A 20,875-nucleotide genomic window follows, 5' to 3' on the forward strand; every position below is an offset into this window, starting at 1 on the left:
GCATCTGTGTTCATGAGAGTCATTGGTCTGTAGTTTTCTAGTAATGTGTTTGTCTGGTTTTGGTAATAGCATAATGCTGGCCTCATAGAATGAGTTAGGAAGTATTCCCTCTGGTTTTTCTGAAAGAGATGGTAGAGAATTGCTGTAATTTGTAGAATTCATCAGTGAAACTTTCTGGACTGCATTTGTTTTTTTAATCACATAAGAAATAAAAAATGGTTTTACAAATCAAAAATATCCTGTTTTACGTTTCCTTGTGTAGTTACCTTTACTAGAAATCTTTATTTCTTCATAATTTGTGTGGTACTGTCTAGTATTTTTTTTTTTTTTTTTCATTTCAACCAGAAGGATTCTCTTTAATATTTCTCGTAGGGTAAGCCTAGTGGTAATGAACTCTGCAGCTTTTGTTTATCTGGGAATGTCTTAATTTGTCCCTCATTTTTCAAGGACAGGTTGCCAAACAGAGTCCTTGGTTGACAGTTTTATTCTTTCAGTGGTTTACATCATTCCATTGTCTTCTGCCTCCGTGGTTTTTCTACTCAGAAATCAACTGATAATCTTATTGAGGATCTCTTGTATATGGTGAGTCACTTCTCTCTTGCTGCTTTCAAGATTCTGTCTTTACCTTTTTTTTTTTTTTTAAGTTTATTTATTTTGAGCGAGAAAGAGCATGAGTGCAAGAGGGGCAGAGGGAGAGAATCTCCAACAGGCTTCCCACTGACAGTATGGAGGCCCACGTGGAGCTCAAACCTGAACCGTGAGATCATGACCTGAGCTGAAATCAACAGTTGGACACTTAACTGACTGGGCCACCCAGGTGCCCCCAGATTCTGTCTTTATCTTTTAATAATTCGATGATAATCTGTTTCAGTGGGGGTCTGTTTGTGTTTATTCTACTTAGTTTCTTTGATTTGTTGCTTCATGTCTTAAATTTGGGAAGTTTTTGGATGTATTCAGATAATCTCTGTCCCTTTTTCTCCTCCCTGTGGTATTGCCTTGCTGCAAATATTGGTTCAAGTGATGGTATTTCGTAGATCTGTAGTTTCTGTTCACTTCATTTTTTCTTTTCTTTTTGTTAAGACTGGGTAATAATATAAATTATCTTCAAGTTTCCCAATCGTGTCTTCTATTTTCTCAAATCTACTCTTGAACCCCTGTAGTGAATTTTTTATTTCATTTATGGTAGTTTTCAGCCACAGAATTTGTTTGGTTCCTTTTTATAATTTCTTTCTCTTTATTGGTATTCTCATTTTGTTCATACATTGTTTTCATGATTTTTAAAGTTCTTTGTTCATGTTTTTCTTTTTTTCTTTGACCATCTTTAAGATATTTAAAAATTTTTTTAAATAAACTTTTTGTTTTAGAGTTGTTTTATAACAAAATTTCTAGATAGCGCAGAGTTTCCATGCACTCCACACTTAGTTTTCTCTGATTCTTAACATTTTACTTTAGAGAGCACTGTTATCAGATATTTCACTCTAAACAAAGAGACAGTGGGTGACTAAGCTAGAGGGAAAACTGAGGTTAAATGGTTTTGCTGTTGGACTCAATCACTGGTTCCTTTCATTGGTTTTGTTTATCTGTCTGTTGGTTTAAGATGGAACAGACCTGATGTATAAACGATTAGAATAATTCTGAAGACAGAGGATGACGATGGCTTTGAGATGTGACTTCTTAGCTTATAACTGACATTATTGATGCTTTTAGACAAAACTGTTAAGCTATTTGATTTAAATTTTTTTTTTTTAATCTTTATTTCTTTTTGAGAGAGAGACAGCATGTGAGCAGGGGAGGAGCAGAGAGAGAGGGAGACATAGGATCTGAAGCAGGCTCCAGGCTCTGAGCTGTCAGCACAGAGCCCGACACGGGGCTCAAACTCGTGGACCGTGAGATCATGACCTGAGCCGAAGTCAGATGCTCAACCAACTGAGCCACCCAGGCGCCCCAAAGCTATTTGATTTAATGCACACTACACTGTCAGGAATAGTTTAGGGAAGCTCTAGTGTGACTCTCCTATTCTAAAAAAATGGACATTGGCCTTATATCTGAAGTTATTATTACCAGCTCATGTGCACTTTGACTCTGATGGTACTTCTGTGTACCAGGCTGTACATAGAAGTTCATTTCAAATCTTTGGGTATTTTTTCATTTGTTTACTTACAAATTTAAAAAAACTTCTTTAATGTTCATTTTTGAGAGAGAGAGAGCACAAATGGGGTAGAGGCAGAGAGACGGAGACACAGAATCCGAAGCAGGCTCCAGGCACTGAGCTGCCAGCACAGAGCCTGACGTGGGGCTTGAACTCACAAACCATAAGATCATGACCTGAGCCGAGATCAAGAGTTGGATGTTTAATCAACTGATTCATCCAGGCACCCCTATAAAAATCTTTATAATGTTTATTTTTGAGGGGGGGAGGCAGAGAGAGAGGGAGACACAGAGTCCAAAGCAGGCTCCAGGCTCTGAGCTGTCAGCACACAGCCCGATTCAGGGCTCGAACCCACAGACTATGAGATCATGACCTGAGCCAAAGTTGGCGCTTAACCAAATGAAGCACCAAGTTGCCCCCAAGACCATTATTTTAAAGTCTTTGTCTAATAAGTTCAGTGTCTGGGCTTCCTTAGGGACAGATTCTGTCAGTTAATTTTCTTCACTTGAGTGGCTTTTTTCCTGTTTCTTTGTAAGCCTTGTTATTTTTTTGTTGAAAACTGGACATTTGAATATTATGAGGTGTTGATCCTGGAAATCATATTCTCTCCCTTTTCTAGGTTTTGTTGTTGATCACTGAATGCTGTAATAGCCATTGTCTAGTGCCGTTTTCCAATTATTTTTGCAGACTATCTTCCTTGCTGTAGGTGGTCATGGAAGTTTCTTTGCCTTAGCTTGTGTCCAGCTAGTGTTTTGACAGAGATATCCTTGAATAACTGCTACTAAAACAGGCAAACAAGAAAGTACCTCATCTAGTCTTTGAGAATTGGCCCTGTGCTGGGGCTCCTCTTCAACACTTGGCCAGACTTAAACTGAACTTAGGGGTCAGCCCACTGTTAAAACTTAAGGTCTTCTTAGGTTATTTGTTTTGTAAAGTATTTTCATTTTCATTCCTCTCAAGATATTTTCTAATTCCCTTTTCCTGGGTCTTTTCTGAGCATGCATCTGGTCCTAGGCATATCTGTGTCTTTCTGAAATGCCCTGTGTACACAGGTGTTCTTGAATGCCCTAATTTTCTAAAGAATCTCTCTCCCTGGTTCTTTCCTCCTAGGCCTTAGGCAGTCTCAAGCATCTGCAGGTTGTTCTTTGTTTTTGAGCAATGTCTGCCACTTTCTGGCCTGGTGAGCTCCATGTTAGGTAAAGCAGGGATGAAAATCCCTGCAATATGCGTATCTGACAAGATAGACAAATTAGAACACACCTATGTGATAATTTGTGACTGACTCTTTATTCCCTCTAGAACTAGGGAGAGAGTGGGGCAGGTGTAATTAAGAATGTCACAAAGCTTTCCTACTATTTTTAAGTTGCCTGTTTCTTGATTTGACTTACTCTTGGTGGTTGGTAAACCTTCACTTGTTCCAGGGTTTCTGATTCTTTTGTGATGTTTTTGTTGGAGGGTAGGAGTTTGGAGCTGACTTCCCCCCCATTTTGTTGTTGAGAAAAAGTGTTTAAAAGTCAGGAATTCACACACACTGAAAATGCATTTTGTTCCTCCAGTAAATTCTTAACTGTTGATACATCCTTTTAGTTTCTCCTTTGAGCTGTGTCAGTCACTGGCATGGACTTCACATGATTTCTTGTGTCTGCTTCAAGATCTTTCTCATCCCATGACTACCTCTGTGGGTCCTGATGGCCTGCAGCACAGGTTGACTTTGACAACCCCACTTTTTAAGAAACTGCTTGGCTTGTCCTGGAAAGTGTATCTATAGATATCTAGGATGTCCGTCCCACTGCCCAACCTGGCTGGAGCCTGAACGCTTGATTCCATGGTGGTTCCTTGACTTCCCCTTTTCTTAGAAATTCTTTGTTATGTTTATGGAGTGGCAAGTTGTGGAAGTTCAGTAGATTACTGCTTTTTTGAAAAAAAGCTTCATGTGGGGCGCCTGGGTGGCGCAGTCGGTTAAGCGTCCGACTTCAGCCAGGTCACGATCTTGCGGTCCGTGAGTTCGAGCCCCGCGTCAGGCTCTGGGCTGATGGCTCGGAGACTGGAGCCTGTTTCTGATTCTGTGTCTCCCTCTCTCTCTGCCCCTCCCCCGTTCATGCTCTGTCTCTCTCTGTTCCAAAAATAAATAAACGTTGAAAAAAAAAAAAAAGAAAAAAAGCTTCATGCATTTTATGGACTTAATCATTCCCTGTTACTAAAAGACAGCTTCAGAGGCTTACATAGGGGGCTTCTGTTCTAGGTCTCATTTTTTCTTAGAGGAATTAGTCAGTGCTCACTGGGCTCTCTCTGGGTACCAGGCGCTCAGTCTAGTTCTGGGACGAGGCCTCAGATGCTAAGACCTGGCCTCTGGTCCTGGAGCCCGTCCCATGGCCACTCGGGCTGCAGGTTTTCCATTCCTGTATTGATTTCCCCAGTGATTCCATCATGTTCTGGTTGTTGGTGCCCATCTTGCTTTTCAGTTTAAGTATAGCTTCTGGATACTTTTTGCAGTTTCTTAATTTAGAATTGTTTTTATTCTGGGACTTACCACTCAGATTTTTTATTTCAGGTCATTAACATAGATTTTGAGGAGAGAGGAAAGAGGGGAGATTTAAAACATTTTTATTGAGTTACAATTTACACACAATAAAATGCACAGGTTTCAAATGCTCATTTTAATAGGTTTTGATAATTTGACAGTAGTATACAACCTTGTTATCACCATCCAAAACAAGATACGGAACATTTCTGTCCTCTCAAAAAATGCATTTAGTAAGAGGGAAGTTTTGCCAATTTTTCTTTTTGAGTTCTTTTTGTTTCTAGCATTCTTTATATATTTTGGATGGGAGTCTTGTCAGATATGCATATTGCAAATATATTTTTTTTCTGATTTGTGACTTCTTCAATAAATTGTGTCTTTTGACTCACATATTTTTAAACGTGATGAAGTCCCATTTATCAGTGTTTTTTATTTATGATTAGAACTTTTTGTGTCCTTTCCAAACAATCTTTGCCTATGACAATGTTGCAAACAAAGATAGTCCGATATTATTGGCTAGCTTTGTAGTTCTGGGTTTTATGTTAAGACCTATGATCTATTTTGAATTAATTTTTGTATATAGTTTATTTTTAAAAAAAATTTTTTTCAACGTTTATTTATTTTTGGGACAGAGAGAGACAGAGCATGAACAGGGGAGGAGCAGAGAGAGAGGGAGACACAGAATCGGAAACAGGCTCTAGGCTCTGAGCCATCAGCCCAGAGCCTGATGCGGGGCTCGAACTCACGGACCGCGAGATCGTGACCTGGCTGAAGTCGGACGCTTAACCGACTGCACCACCCAGGCGCCCCAATTTTTGTATATAGTTTATAGAGTGAAATAGTCTACTTTCATGTTCCCCCTCCCCCCCATATAGACAGTTAAGTGTTCCATCACCATTTGTTAAAAAGACTTTCTTTCCACAGCGAATTGGTTTGATACCTGGTCTGAAATCAGTTGTGTGGGTCCATTTCTTCACAATGTATCCATTACCATTTTGTCTACCTTGATGCCTGTGCCATACTGTCTTGATTACTGTAGCTTTATAGTTATCAGCTTGGGGCAGTTTCAGGATCCTGGGGACACTTGACAATGTTGGAAACCGTTTTGTTTGTCACAGGTGTGGGTTGTAGGGGAGTGAGTGCTACTGGCATCTAGTGTGTGGAGGCCAGAGATAATGCTAAACATCTTCTGCACACAAGACAACCCCCCACAACAAAGAATTACCCAGCCCAAAATACAAATGGCCCTGAGGTTCAGAAATCCTGCTTTGTAAGAAAGTCTTGAAGTCAACTAGTATAAGTTTTCCAATTAAAAAAAAAAACAAAACTGTTTATTCTGTTTCCTTTGTATTACCATATGAATTTTAGAATCTGCCTATCAGTTTCTGTAAGAGAATGCCTACGATTTTGGTAGTAATTGCTTGAAAATCTAGATCTGTTCAGTATGATAGCTTAGTAAACTTCAAGATAATTAAATAGTATAGACAATTAAAATTGAATGCAGTTAGAGACTTAGTTTCTCATTTGTGCTGTTTTTCAAGTGCTTAATAGCTTTAAGTGGCTATCATGTCAAATAGCACAACCAGAGAACATTTCCATAATTATAGAAAATTCTTTTGGCCAGTACTGGTATAGATCATTTAGGAATTTATTTATTCTTATCAATGAGTGTATAAGCTTTTTTGTAGATACTCTGTCAGATTATGAAAGTTCCATTGTATTCCTAGTTTACTGCTTGTTTTGAATTATGATTGAGTATTGAATTGTCAGATGTGTTTTGTCTGTTGAGAAAGAAAAGCCTATAGGGTTTTTCTCCTCTATTTAGTAATTTTGTTGGTTTTTTCACATATTAGATCAGCCTTGACTTCTTGGGATAAACCCCACTTAGAATGCATCAGTGTTTGATTTCATAATATCTTGGGGATTTTTGCATCTGTGTTCGTGAGGGATTTTGTTTGGTCTGCATTCTTCTTTTACGATGTCCTAATCTTGTTGTGGTATTAGGGGAATGTTGGCCTCATACAGTATGTTGGGAACTATTCTAGGAGAGGAGACATATTAGTAACTGAACTCTTACTCTGCACACATTACAGATACCACCTCCTTAAATCCTTGAAACCATGGTAGGAGGTAGTAACATCCCAACTTTGCAGGTGATGAACCTCAGGCTCAGAAAGGTAAAGTCATTTCCCAAGGGCACATAGCTAAACTGGTGAATCTGATTCCAGGCTATCGGGAGTCTCTAACAGCAGCTCTTGAATGATACCTCTCACTACTGGTTCCATGGGGACAAGTCAGGCTGTACCCCAGGTGGGTACATAAACCTCAGTTAATGAGGCAGAGTCTAGCTGCCTGCAATAGACTGTGCTCCCAGCAAGAGAGCCTGAGGGTCCACTCTTGGACCCTCTTTGGCCACTGCCCGGTGGGTTCTCCTGTCTTTCCTGGAGTGTAAGGATTTCCCTTTACATTCCCTGGTGAGGAGACTTTGGTGCCTCCATAGAAATCAGCTCTGAATGGTTGCTGAGGGCACATTCCCGTTGGGGGTAGAGCTGGGAATTGCCCAGAAGCTCAGCATGGATAATCTCTCTCATTCTAGGATGTTTGGATATTAATTCATCTGTGAAAGGGGCTCGTTTTGTCCGATTCTGTGATGCATTCAATATTCCACTCATCACTTTTGTTGATGTTCCTGGCTTTCTGCCTGGTAAGTCATTGATAGGAGGGGGGCGAGGAGAGGTAGTTTTGCCCAGTAAGGCACCCACTTAATTTGGATGTTTTGTAAAATTGTCTAAGGATTTGTGACTTCTCCATATTCTAGGTGTCTGGAAGATGGGGCTGTGGGGGGTGAGTGGCTCTCTCCTGGCCCTCTGGGGAGCAGGGGAAGACCTCATAGCTGAGAGTGACAGGCATACCTTGTAAGGACTTCTGTATCTCGTAACTCTTCCTCATGACATAGGCACAGCACAGGAATACGGGGGCATCATCCGTCATGGAGCCAAGCTTCTCTACGCATTTGCTGAAGCAACTGTGCCCAAAGTCACAGTCATCACCAGGAAGGTGAGAAGAGCTGGTATCAGAGGCTGTGAGCCCACACACTTCTAGCAGCATGGCCATGGTTGGAGGTCTGGCCAAGAGTTTCAGGGGGGCTGGGAAGAGGAGTACACCTTGCTGACCCTTAAAAAGGTCTTTGGAGCTCAGGCAACATTTATAGCCCTGTGGACACACCCTGCAGATATGTTGGTGGTCATGTCTGGGAAATGAGAGCATCAGTGGGAAAGAGCCAGGAATGACAGTGAACATTAGTTGTGAAAGGCCTCTGGACTGTGCCTGTGTTTTCTCTGCACTGGCTTCCCAGCCTCAGAGACACTGGGCCTTCAGTAGCTCAGGAGGGCTTTTCCTTTTGTCCTCATTTCACTTGGCTTCCTAGAGTCTTTCAGGGATATGATCTGGTTCAGGCTCTAACATTCAGCATTTGGGTTTGTTCTAGGCCTATGGTGGTGCCTATGATGTCATGAGCTCCAAGCACCTTTGTGGTGACACCAACTATGCCTGGCCTACAGCGGAGATTGCAGTCATGGGAGCAAAGGTGAGGACCTCTAGCTTTCCCTTTTCCTGGATCCAGGTACTGGTCGTTTGCCAGCAGGAGCTTGTAGTTATGAAATGTGGAGAGAGGCCCGGACCCCTTGGATGGGCCAGGATTCCAGGGAGTTGGGACCTAGACCTTGCCGAGTCCCCACCTTGACCCCTGGGTCAGCTCTGGCTCCTGTCCTGCACTGTCACTTTAGGCACATGCTGGTGTCTTCATGCTCGAGGGGTGGGGGTGGGGAGGGGGGGATGCTGAGTGGGTTTTGAGATGGTCAGTAAAGCAGAAAGGGTTGAGTCAACTGAACTAGCCTTTGGGAGGATTGGACATTCCCTGTGATCCCATTCCCATCTCCTCTCCCAGGGAGGGCCCTGGAGCCACTGAATTGTGTACTGAGGATAAGGAAGAAGGAAAACAGCATTTTACTTCACCTGATTCAGGGGACCATGGATCTAACTATGGAAAATGGGCAAAACATCTTGGCCTGAAAGAAGGATAGATGCAATTGGATGGAATAGGATGGAATTTGGGGAGACAAGTGACTGGCTTTGCCTGGGCTGCCTGTTGTTGGGGCAACACTGAACATTGGATCACAGCCCATGGGATCGTGCTGGTTGACTCCAGCAGTGCTCACCTCTGTGCCCTGGTGCCTGGAGCCGGCATTTCTCGCCAGGGCACTGTGGCCTCGAAGTTCACAGCCACACACTGTGATAGTGGTTTGAGGGAGGTCGCCTGGGTTGGGACTGCCAGTTAAGTTTATTAACTTCTCCTATGACAGGGGGCCGTGGAGATCATCTTCAAAGGGCATGAGAATGTGGAAGCAGCTCAGGCAGAGTATATTGAGAAGTTTGCCAACCCCTTTCCTGCCGCAGTGAGAGGTAGGGACTGTGGTGGGGAGGGCGGTGTTGGGCATTTGTTGGGTCACTTGCTCATCCTTTTGCTCCAGAAAGTCTCACATCACTGCCCTTTGCCCTCACTGTGGAATCTGGAGACTGGTGAGGGTTGGGGGTTGTCTCTGGACATTGTATATACTGCTTTGGTCACCAAGGACTGAAACAATATTGCTGAAATGGCTAGTGGTGTTCAGTTACCTAATATTGTGTAAAAGTCCACTCCTAAACAAAGTGGCTGACACAGCCAACTTTTTTTTTTTTTTTTTGCTCATGTTTCTGAGGGTCGGCAGTCATTCACAGATAGTCAGTTGGTAATTCGGGGCCGGATAGTCCAAGATGGCTTCACTTACATGGTTGGTAATGGCAGTAGGCATTTTCTGCACAGGTTGCTTATTTTTATTTTTATTTTTATTTTTATTTTTATTTTTATTTTTATTTTTATTTTGAGACAGAGGGTACAAGTGAGCAAGGGACAGAGACAGAGAAGCGGTGCTCACCTGAGGTGGGGCTCAAACTCTCAAACTATGAGGTCATGACCTGAGCCGAAGTGAGATGCTTAACTGACTGAGCCACCCAGGCGCCCCATGGTTTCTCTTTCTGAACCTGGCCACACCATGCTTGCTGGTGTCCTGAGCACCTTGAGACCTAGATTTGGAAATTGCATAGTGTCATTTTTGCCACATTCTGTTGGCCAAAGCAAATCACAAGGACAAGTAAAATTGAATCCAGTTCTTGGTATGAGGGGTGATGAAATCACATTACAAAGGGACTTGTGTTACAGGGGTAGGAGGAAGGTGTACTGATTGTTGAAAATACAGACATATTTTCTTAATTTTATTTCCTGTTGACTTCATCTTGGCAGCAAGGGGCTCAGATTGCATTTTTTTGCCAAGTAGTCCTAGGCCAGAAGTTGAGGCCCTGCCAGAGGAACGGGGATGCTCCTGGGATGTGGGGGAGGGTTCACAGGGCCCGTGCCCTCTAATATCAAGTTGGGTCCTGCTCACACCCCAGAGATGGTGCCCAGGCTGAGCACAGATTGGGGGGGGGGTGGCCTTATTTGGGGATGCACATGATCTATTTCCTTTTCTATGCTTCACCAGGATTTGTGGATGATATCATCCAGCCTTCCTCCACACGAGCCCGAATCTGCTCTGACCTGGATGTCTTAGCCAGCAAGAAGGTACAGCACCCTTGGAGGAAACATGCAAATATTCCATTGTAAACCAATCAAAGGAAAATAAACCAAGAGCCAGTTACCGCCTGGCCATTTGCACCCATCTCTGCCTTTTGCAATCATGAAACCTGGAAATCTAAATATCAGTAATAACTTGAAATGGCTGTTTATTAAATCCTAGGAAGATTTCATTTGTGCCTTACTGTAAAATTAATTGCTTTATTAAAAATTTGTTTAACTGGTATTTTTTGAGAACAAATTTCATTTTTTACGGTATAAATCTGAAAAATCTAGAAAAACAGTGTATTGTCACTTAGAGCTGACCCTTATTTGACACCTCTGTGTATTTTCCTTTTCCCCCAAGATGTTTTTCTTTGTAGGTGAGATAATAAGCTTTTAGGGCAACATACTTACCTGGTTAGCCTTCATTCCGCACCCCCCCCTTTTTTAAATGCTTATTTGAGAGAGAGAGAGAGAGAGAGAGAGAGAGAGAGAGAGAGAGAGAGAACAGGCAGGGGGAGGGGCAGAGAGAGAGAATCCCAAGCAGGCTCCTTGCTATCAGTGCAGAGCCTGACGTGGGGCTCAATCCCATGAATCGTGGGATCATGACCAGAGCTGAAATCAAGAGTTGGATCCTTAACCGACTGAGCCACCCAGGCGCCCCTATTTCCTTATTTTTTATTTTATTTTATTTTTATTTTTTTAATGTTTGCTTATTTTTGAGAGAGAGAGAGAGAGAGAGTGAGTGAGAGCAGGGGAGGGGCAGAGCGAGAGAGAGAGAGAGAGGGAGACACAGAATCCCAAAGCAGGCTCCAGGCTCTGAGCTGTCAGCACGGGGCCCGATGTGGGGCTCAAACTCACGGACCAGGAGATCATGACCTGAGCCAAAGTTGGACACATAACCGACTGAGCCACCCAGGAAGCCCATAAATAATATTTAATAACATGCCCTCAATTCCTCTAGGAATCGTTGAGGATGTTTGTAGTTGTATCTGGCAGAATAGATGCTCAGTCATATGGGATATAGTACCCTATATTAAATGCTTTTCAGAAATGTGTTGTCACATTTTAGAAAACTTAGTTTGGAAAATTTCAGACCTGTAGAAATGTTGCAGGAGTGGTATTTGTATATCTTTCACTGAGGGTATCCACTTAATTTTCTACATTTACTATATGTATAATAGCATATGCTATTATGTATGGTATATAGAATGTAGTATATAGAATACTATGTATTCTCTTCCATAAATACATAATTATTATTTTTATTGACCCATTTAAGTAAGTTGTAGAACCATGACCCTTTGTCCCCCACCCTGCCAAATGTATTTATTTCCTAGGAAACAAGGCTCATTGCCTTACAGTCTTTCATTACATTGACAATTTGGAAGAATGGTTGCCAGTTATTTTGTAGAATGTCCCTCAATTTGGGTTTGTCTGATTGTTTCCAGATGTTCAGACCAGGTAAGAATGTTCTTTCTATGTATCACATAAGAAGCACATGATGCTAGTTTTTTCCATTATTGATGAAATTGACTCATCACTTGGTTAAGGTGGTGGCTGCAAAGGTTACCATTTTTTCTTTGTAATTAATAGCTGATCTGGGGGCATTCTTTAAGCCCGTCAACAAATTTTCATCCTGTACTTTTAGTACCTATTGATGGTTCTTGCCTCTCAATCAGCCATACTGTAGAATCTGTTGATTCTAAAATGTTGCATTTGTTAGTTTGTTACTGTGCCAGAAGAGGTTTCTTTTCTGTTTTTAAGTATTTGTTAGACTCATGGATTCTTTTTTTTTTTAAACATTTTTTCCTGAAATAATTTTTTTTCTTACCATGCTATCACCCTGTCAAATTTTCAAACACTAAGTACTTTTGCAGGTGTCCTTACTGGTGTTTCTCTGTGGCCTACCCTTCAAGTTAGAAATCTTGTTCCAAGTTAATACACTAATTTCAGGTCTGGATTTTGTTGCATTCTTTGCTCTAGCACTTCCAGTGCATAGGGCCTTTCAGTCTGGTCATTAGCCCACAGCCCTGTCACCTCCCCCTTGGGACATCCTTTTGCTAAATAGCTCCAGTTTGCTCATGCTCAAGGACCTTAGTTCCTCTCAACCTGTGAGCTAGAACTGATTTTGCTTATTGCAGGTTTGTTTTTTTTTTTTTAAAGCATCTGAGTGTGCATTTTTTTTCTCTGTATATTTTTATCTAAGTAGATGGTGAGTTTCAAGGGGGCAGAGACTGGACACAAGTTCTTTATGTTCCTCTTTGGCACCAGCAGAAAGGTTATAAACTGTGGGAAAGGAGTTGGCCGATTCTTGGGCTTTTAGAGGTCTCCTAAGAAGCCATGCAGGTTGGTTAGCATGTGGCTCAATTGCTTAAAATTGATTAGCGAATCCAATTTCTGGGGTCAGCTAACCTAGGATTTGGAATGCTTGGAGGATGACTGTGCTATCATCTATATGAAAATAATACATACAAGTTTGTGGGTTTTTTTTTTTTTCCTTTTTGAGGAAGGGGTCCAAGATGTGTTTTACTAGGTTGTGAAATCTGGATGCTGAGAAGGGCTTGTTCCTGGGCCTAAGAGATAGAGGAACCAGCCTAATAAAACACTTGGGCAAGAGACTTCTGGGAAGCCTTGGAATGGAGATGGTTAATAACCAATAAACAAAGCTGGTGGCCAAGGAAACAAAAAGCTGCAAGACCTTGCAAGTAGACCAGCCTCTGTGGATGATAGAATGCCATGAGAATGGTGGCAGAGTATTTTCAGTGGCTGTTGTTTAGGAATGCCTTTCCCAGGTGGTATTCGGTCTTTAGGGGGAAAAAGAAAACTGTGGACTTTAACCAGAGGACTTGGGTTTACTGAGCAGAGCAGTGGCAAGTGTCTCTCTTTAGACTGAGAGCAGGTAATATGGTGAGAATGGAAATGGAGTTTAAGAGGTACGGAGGGTCCTGTTGCACCTGCCCCAGCTCCTCTTGCCTTAAGTAAACCAGTTTATCCTGAGCCATGAAGCTAGGGTGGTGAAGCTGCGATTTGAACCCAGGCAGATTTGTCTCAACTCCACATGTCTCTATAACCAGTCAGAACACTGCTTTCCAACTGATGTAGTAGGTGGGATGAACTCCTAAGAGGGGAGTGAGAAAGGTGGTGGCTCGCTCCACTGGAATTGTCTCACCCTGAAGAGCTATTAAATTTAGAAAGCTTTCCTACCTTATGCATGATGGCCTGTCAGTCCTTACTTGATTTGCTCGAATAGGGAGTAAATTCACAATGCAGCCTTCCAGTTGCTTGTGTTTGCAGAAAGTTCTCCTAGCTTCTCTTCTGATCATGTTTTGTCTCCTTACTGAGTCCTCTGCCTGTGGGTTCACTGATGCTTTTGGCTGCTTCGGGGTGTTTTAGATACGGTCTACCTAGAAAAGACTGTGAAGGACACTCATCCATATATTAACACTTTAGAGCAAGCAAGTACGGGGAGAGAGTCAGGGAGAGTGGGAGAGAATCTTAAGCAGGGCTTAAGCAGGGCTCCATGCCTAGTGTGGAGCCCAAAGTGGGTCTGGATCCCACAACTCTTGGGATCACCTGAGCCGGCATCAAGAGTTGGACGTTCAGCGGAGTCACCCAGGCGCCCGAGTTAACACTTCTGATGTAGTTGAAGCAACCTAGACTTAACCTGTTTGACAGATATGAATATTTTATGTCTTTCTTGTTCTAAAGGATTTCTAGATAGCTGTGGCTAGAAACTACTGATTCTTATGCTGTTGCACCTCTGTGGGTGTGGGATCTCCACCACAGGACCTATGGCCACTTTAACGGGCAGAGCCTCAGTTTGGGGCTCCTATGGAGTCTAGCCAGAACATTTGGGTAGATGTAGCATTCTTAGTAGGGAAGTTCTAACCATGTCCACACTCTCCTAGGTGGTGAGTAAAAAACCTCCTTTACATGTCCTTGGGAGCAGAAAGCCGTCCTTCAAAAAGTGATGTGTAATAAAGACCCCGATAGAGCAAGGCACTTAGGAGGGCAGGGCTGGAACCTTACTGGAGCTTGGTCTGCTATGAAAAACCTAAGGGGGAGGCACTAAGCCTTTACTTTCCATGAAGACACCGTTCGTTTGATGGATTCTTTTCTGGAAGCAGGGCCAAAAGAGTGAGTGAAGTCACATCTGGGAGGTTTCCAAGTTTGTCCCAAGGTAGAGCTGCACTGAGTAAAGCCCTGGTCTAGTCTCATAAGCTTGTAAAGATGAGAGCTGCCGGAGACCCATCCTTATTATCTTCCTCCTGTGCCCAGAGAGCTCACCTGCTGATTTAGCCCTTATATCCCTGCTTTTCCTGCAGACATTTTAGGCCATCTAACAAACACAGCCCGAAGAACATGGCCAGGCCCATGAAGTGTAGGGCATGACTTTTTTTTTTTTTTTAGTTTATTTTTGAGAGATCAAGAGAATGGCAACTGGGGGAGGGGCAGAGAGAGGGAGAGGATTCTAAGCAGGCTCCATACTATTAGTGCAGAGCCTGACACAGGGGCTCAGTCTCACAAACGGGGAGATCAGGACCTGACCTGAAATTAAGAGTCCAATGCTTAACTAAGTCACCCAGGTGCCCCAGGGCATGACCTTTGTAAGAGTGATGTCTGGCACCAGTATCAAGAAACTCTCACATGGCTCTATAGAATCCAAGTAATCTTTAAAAGGCCACTGTTTGTTAGGGGGAACCATGCATAAGCCTTGGTGCTGGATATGTGGCCAGGGCAGGATCCAGGCTACAAACTCTGAATGCCTCCTTCAGAATTCAGCCTGCAAGAGACCTCCTCTTGAATCATAGACAACTCGGCCTACCCACTTTCTCCAGGGAAATCCAATTAATGAAAGATAATGAACTAGTCCTAAATTTCTTTCCTTTAAAAACAAAACAAGGGGGGCGCCTGGGTGGCGCAGTCGGTTAAGCGTCCGACTTCAGCCAGGTCACGATCTCGCGGTCTGTGAGTTCGAGCCCCGTGTCAGGCTCTGGGCTGATGGCTCGGAGCCTGGAGCCCGTTTCCGATTCTGTGTCTCCCTCTCTCTCTGCCCCTCCCCCGTTCATGCTCTGTCTCTCTCTGTCCCAAAAATAAATAAATGTTGAAAAAAAAATTAAAAAAAAAAAACCAAGGGGCGCCTGGGTGGCGCAGTCGGCTAAGCATCCGACTTCAGCCAGGTCACAATCTCGCGGTCCGGGAGTTCGAGCCCCGCGTTGGGCTCTGGGCTGATGGCTCAGAGCCTGGAGCCTGTTTCCGATTCTGTGTCTCCCTCTCTCTCTCTCTGCCCCTCCCCCGTTCATGCTCTCTCTCTGTCCCAAAAATAAATTAAAAAACGTTGAAAAAAAAATACAAAACAAAACTGATACAGTTAAATGATTAGAGTGAGCAAACTCTCAAGAGCATTGGGACATAAAATCATCTCTGAAGCTTTACATAGTAAGAACAATAGGATGACAAGCCTGATTTTGAATAGTTTATTAAAGGAAAGGTGAAGCATCAGTTTCAAATTGTACAAAAGGAAAAAAACCTCATATTGCAAATGTACAATTTACAGAATTACTAGCAAAACCAATCAAGGAGACACTGAAAATACAAAAATTCGATTGACTTCAAACTGAACTGCAAACCCATTTGAGTAGATATTAAGCCTTTTTTTTTTCTTTTTTTTCTTTTTTTTGTTGCATGTAGTCTACAATTCTAAGTCAGCATCTGATTTCCACATGAAACTGTCAAGCAAAGGATCAATCTGTGCATGTGCCAAAGCACCTCCCAGCTTCCTCCCTGGCCAGAACCACAGGCAGGGGTGACGCTGGTGGACGGTCCAGTTATTCCTGCCCCTTCATGTCCAGTGAGGTCCACATTTCTGGAAGAAAGTGAGACCCCAACCCCTCAAACTGGAGCCCAGGAATTACTAAATTAGCAGATAAAATATTTTTGGTGACCAGGTTTTTTTTTTTTTCAGAACTGTACAAATATTGAGAAAAATCTGTTTTGTGTTTACTAAAAGAATGAATAGAATAATCCATTTCCTTTCCCAACAAAAGATAATTAATTATTGGGTGCACAGATTAGTAAAAAAAAAAAAAAATCTTTTCATTTTTGGTAAGAAGGGAAAGCCTCATGATTCCATTGCAGCTACTTTAAAAACCAGCCCAGAAACAGCTGTGGATGGATTGGTTTGGAATTGAGGCTTACTTTTAAAAATCAGAAAGAAACTAAGTGGGCTTTTTAAAACAATAGCAGCAAGTCATAAAAGTCTAAGCAGAATGTAACTCTAAACCATTGAAGGCTGTCCTGAAGATTCATAATTTCTTTCCCCAAAATAATTAATATGCACATTTAACACTGAAATGTAGCTGTATTTCAAGGTAAGCTTAGGAACTTCACCCTCTAAGCACAGACTTCTATGCAGCACATACTTCTATAATTGGTAAACTTAATTCACAAAATTAGCGCATAAGGTATTAAGTGCATGGGAAGTAGACACAGTTATGTTACACTTAAAATTACTTTTGAATGGCAAAGAAGTTCTTCATGATTATCTTTTTAAGAAAACGGAAGTTTATGTAACTTGAATTTGGCAGGGCATGAAATAAGTAGTAAAAACAGCAAACTGATAACTTGAGAACCATTTTTGTTTTTCTGAGAATACTTTATTTGCTGGTAGAAGTTGCTAAAAATGCACAGAACAAATACCAATAGAAAATGTACTGTATTTGAATCTCCCTATTCTATATAAAATGAATGGTGCACAGCATCTGTTGGAAAATGGCTGCGTGGACATTTCTTATTTTATGCCCCCTTATAAATAAAAATAAACCTTTTTATTCAAGAGTATATAAAATCTGGGAATCCATATCCACAGAGGGTGTGTGGTTTTTGGCAGAGATGCACTGTCAGAATTTCATCTTAGCTTGTCGATATTCTGCTCCTCCGCATTTCTGTATTCCACAAGGTCAACCAAATCCAGTGAGCTCCAAAACACTCTTCGGCAATTAGGATGAGCTGCTTACTCATAGGTTTAATAAAAATGGTTAGCTTTTAAAACATAAAAAGGCAAAATGTTAAAACGGTTTTTAAATTGTACAACAGGAAAATAAAGTTAAAAATATTTTTTTTTACTCAATGCTGAGTTTCATAAAACAGGTGTATAACAGTGTTTATCTTGACAGTTGTTTTAAAAATTTAAAATTTTTTCCTCCCTCCAGAAAAACACACACATCTGTATTGGGATAAGTCCAATATTAGGACACAAATGATTTTTCAGGTCAGTCTTTCTGAGGTGACATTCACCAACATTCCCTTGGGTAATTTACATGCTCCTCTTCTGTCACTGCAAAAAGGGATTGACCTCAATCATTTGATTAAAAAACAAATCAGATCACATCAAAAGTGTTTTTTCCCCCATACAAGCTATCACAGTATATAGGCCTCTAGCTCTAAATAATAGAGTTCCAGATTTGTAAATTTTCTTCAGACTTCAGAACATAGGCATTCCAAATCCCTAGAAAAATGAAAAACACAATTAATTTCATGCATACGCAAGACCTAGAAACCATAAATAAAAGTAATAATTTAACATTTACTGAATCGTCTTCTATGATAGCTGCAGAATCAAAGAAATCTGGCCTCAGCTCAGCTCTCTCTCGCCGATTTCTTGATGGGGGCTAGAAAAAGAAGCCAAAATGTTTTCCTGAGATATAGTAAGACAATGAACTGTGATAATAAGCAGCTAATATTTCTGATGGTATCACAGAATAGAGCTACTAAAGATATAATTTTGAAATGAAAAGAATGTGGCTTTTACATGGAGCCCACCTTAAAAAAACAGGATTTCAAATTACAATGAATAAGCTGAACAAGTAAATGCATGTAATTTGGGGGCCTACAAACATACAACATGCCTTTGAATCGTAGAATGATTATAAAAATTGATCCCTAAATTCCCCAAAGCAGGTAGATGGAAAGCTACTGATGGGAGGGGAGAGACTGGAGGCATATGATCTCCTTTACATTTCTTAGAAAAATTTTTCATTATGGAACATTCAAAACCTGTAAAGAATGTTATAGGCTAAATTATGTCCCCCCCCGCTCTGGCAAATTCATATATTGAAGAGGTACCCCCAGTACCTCAGAATGTGACCGTTATTTGGACAGAGGACCTATAGAGAGGCTATTAAGGTAAAATGAGGTCATATGGGTGGATTCTAATTTTTAAAAAAATTTATGGGCACCTGGGTGGTTCACTCAGTTAAGCATCTGATTTTGGTTCAGGTCCTGAGTTCACAGTTCATGGATTCGAGCCCCGCTTTGGGCTCTCTGCTGACCACTCAGAGTCTAGAGCCTGCTTCGGATTCTGTGTCTCTCTCTGCCCCTCCCCTGCTCACACTCTGTCCTCTCTTTCTCAAAAATGAATAAAACAAAAAATTTTTAACTTTTAAGTTTATTTTACTTATTTTGAGAGAGATCATGGGTAGGGAGTCAGAGAGAGGGAGAGAGAATCCTACTCAGGCTCTGCATTGTCAGCACGGAGCCTGATGTGGGGGCTCAAACACACAAACTGTGACATCATGACCTGAGCTGAAATCAAAAGTCGGTTGCTCAACCAACTGAACCCCCCAGGCGCCCCAATTCTAATCTGATTCACATCCTTATAAGGAGACAGAGGAAAGATCACATGAAGATAAAGGGAGAAGATGGCCATTTACAAATCAAGGAAAGAAGCCTGAGAATGAAATAAATCTTGGTGACACCATGATCTCAGACTTCTAGCCTTCAGAGCTGTGAGAAAATTTCTATTGTTTAAGCCACCTAGTCAATGGCATTTGTTATAGCAGCCCTAAATACATAAAGTGGTATGATAAACTACCATGTACTCATCACCTAGCTTCATCAACTGTCAAATCTTTGACCAATCTGTTTCATTGAGTCTCCTCACGGTTTTTTTTCTTTTCTATGTCATTTCATCTATAACTACCTTCAATATGAATCTCTGATGGAAATTTAAAAAAAAAAACATAACCACCATGCATTACTATTCCTGACAAAGTCAATAATTTCTTAATATCACCTACACCTAGTCCATATTCAGGTTTCCTTGCTTCAAAGATGTTTTTTCCACACTGAACAAATATGGTCCATATTCTGTGTTTGGTTGCTGTGCTGGAACACACTCTGTATATCATCAGACTCCAAGTTAGTTTAAGAGACCAGATGTACACTATACTGAAAGGCAGATCTAGTGAGAGCCCCTTCTCAAGAAGGTAAGGAACCAGTTTCCATTACTGCCAGAAATTTACAATCTGACTGCTTAGAAAGTAAGCTTGAGAAACACAGCTCATCCAAATGCCCTAATAAGTGTGACATTGGTCCTGCCTGCTGCTATTCTATGTTACCACCTCCACACCTCTCTCCTCGGGCTTCTGGAAACAAGAGCATCATCTTACACCGATGTCTTCACATATGTTAAAAGAAGAAAATGTACTGAGTTTCTTTACCAGATCAATAACCATGGTGTCTTCAAATTCTTCATTCATATCTTCTAACTGGCTCCGGGATGACATCATCACATCTTCAAAGATGGGCTCAGCATCTTCCTCCATTAGGCCCCGACTGATAAGGAAAAACCATCGTCAGAAGACTGTTCAGACTCATCGAATGTGGAGTCCTGGCTCTTATATTAGGTCTTATAATCAATGAAAAGCACATCTTCCAGTTAAAATCCATGGGCTGCACAAACTATGATCCTGAACTATTAAGATAATTAAGGATCATTCATTTGTTTCATTCAAGATTTCATCTCAACTCATCAAAAGGAAGTATAATTTAAATGCAATAACAACAAAAGAAGTTAACATTTATTTAGCTATGTGTCGATTTCCACAAAACTATGTGATTGGTAGTATTATCCCATGTTTACAAATGGAGAATCTGAGGCACGGAGGTTTCAGACTTTGCCCAATGCCACATAGCTGGCAAGTGGCAGCACTAGGATTTAAATGCTGAAAGCTTCAGAAGCCCACACCCTCCATTCCTATTCTATACTACACAGGAGATCCTGAATTATGATCTTAACTCCTTTTCTAAGACCAAATGTCAAAGGAAACCAGTCATTCCACAAAATGACCAGCATCACATAGTCATTATGTTTTTGCAATACTTGATGTAACACTTACACGGCATGCCTTACTCCAGTTCTCACTTTCATGTAGTTCATTCCTGTTCTGTCCTTCCGATTTAAGTCTTCTAATTTCGGCTGGCCTAACCAAGAGATCTGCATCTGAGGACTAAGAGAATAGGAATACATTATTCATTTATGGCAGAAGATGAATTTCGCTCATCAGTCCCATGCTAAGAAAGCCACCGTTGGCTTGCCTAATCCCCGAGTATGGGGAGTTAGCTGGATTTACTTGAGTCAAGGGTGAGACAGACCATTACTGAAGGATCTACCTTTGCAGAAATGGCATTTAGTTGCTCAGAGATGCCTAAGTCTCTAAGAGAAGCTGGCTGTGGCCAGTTGTTAGCTGTAAAGGAAACCAAAGTATGTCAC

General features: G+C 41.6%; 2 protein-coding genes across 4 annotated transcripts in view; one reads left to right on the plus strand and one right to left on the minus strand.

The window, feature by feature from the left end:
- Positions 1 to 10,564, plus strand: part of PCCB (propionyl-CoA carboxylase subunit beta) — an 86,719-nt gene extending 76,155 nt beyond the window's left edge. The window contains exons 10-14 of the mRNA XM_040481117.1: positions 7,267 to 7,374; positions 7,627 to 7,727; positions 8,158 to 8,256; positions 9,032 to 9,131; positions 10,247 to 10,564. Of these exons, the coding sequence (XP_040337051.1) occupies positions 7,267 to 7,374; positions 7,627 to 7,727; positions 8,158 to 8,256; positions 9,032 to 9,131; positions 10,247 to 10,368 (530 nt within the window). The 3' untranslated portion in view covers positions 10,369 to 10,564. The remainder of the gene's footprint in view (positions 1 to 7,266; positions 7,375 to 7,626; positions 7,728 to 8,157; positions 8,257 to 9,031; positions 9,132 to 10,246) is intronic.
- A 5,221-nt stretch (positions 10,565 to 15,785) lies between these two features.
- The window catches only part of STAG1 (STAG1 cohesin complex component), a 410,134-nt gene continuing 405,044 nt past the window's right edge, over positions 15,786 to 20,875 (minus strand). For all 3 annotated transcript variants that reach the window (XM_040480255.1, XM_040480256.1, XM_040480257.1), the window contains 4 exons: positions 20,502 to 20,612; positions 19,824 to 19,938; positions 17,913 to 17,993; positions 15,786 to 17,830 (listed from right to left, as the gene is read on the minus strand). In XM_040480255.1, the coding sequence (XP_040336189.1) occupies positions 17,807 to 17,830; positions 17,913 to 17,993; positions 19,824 to 19,938; positions 20,502 to 20,612 (331 nt within the window). In that variant the 3' untranslated portion in view covers positions 15,786 to 17,806. The remainder of the gene's footprint in view (positions 17,831 to 17,912; positions 17,994 to 19,823; positions 19,939 to 20,501; positions 20,613 to 20,875) is intronic.

The sequence above is a fragment of the Herpailurus yagouaroundi genome, unplaced genomic scaffold, assembly GCF_014898765.1.
Source record: "Herpailurus yagouaroundi ecotype Mexico unplaced genomic scaffold, PumYag 159, whole genome shotgun sequence".
NCBI classification, from domain to species: domain Eukaryota; kingdom Metazoa; phylum Chordata; class Mammalia; order Carnivora; family Felidae; genus Herpailurus; species Herpailurus yagouaroundi.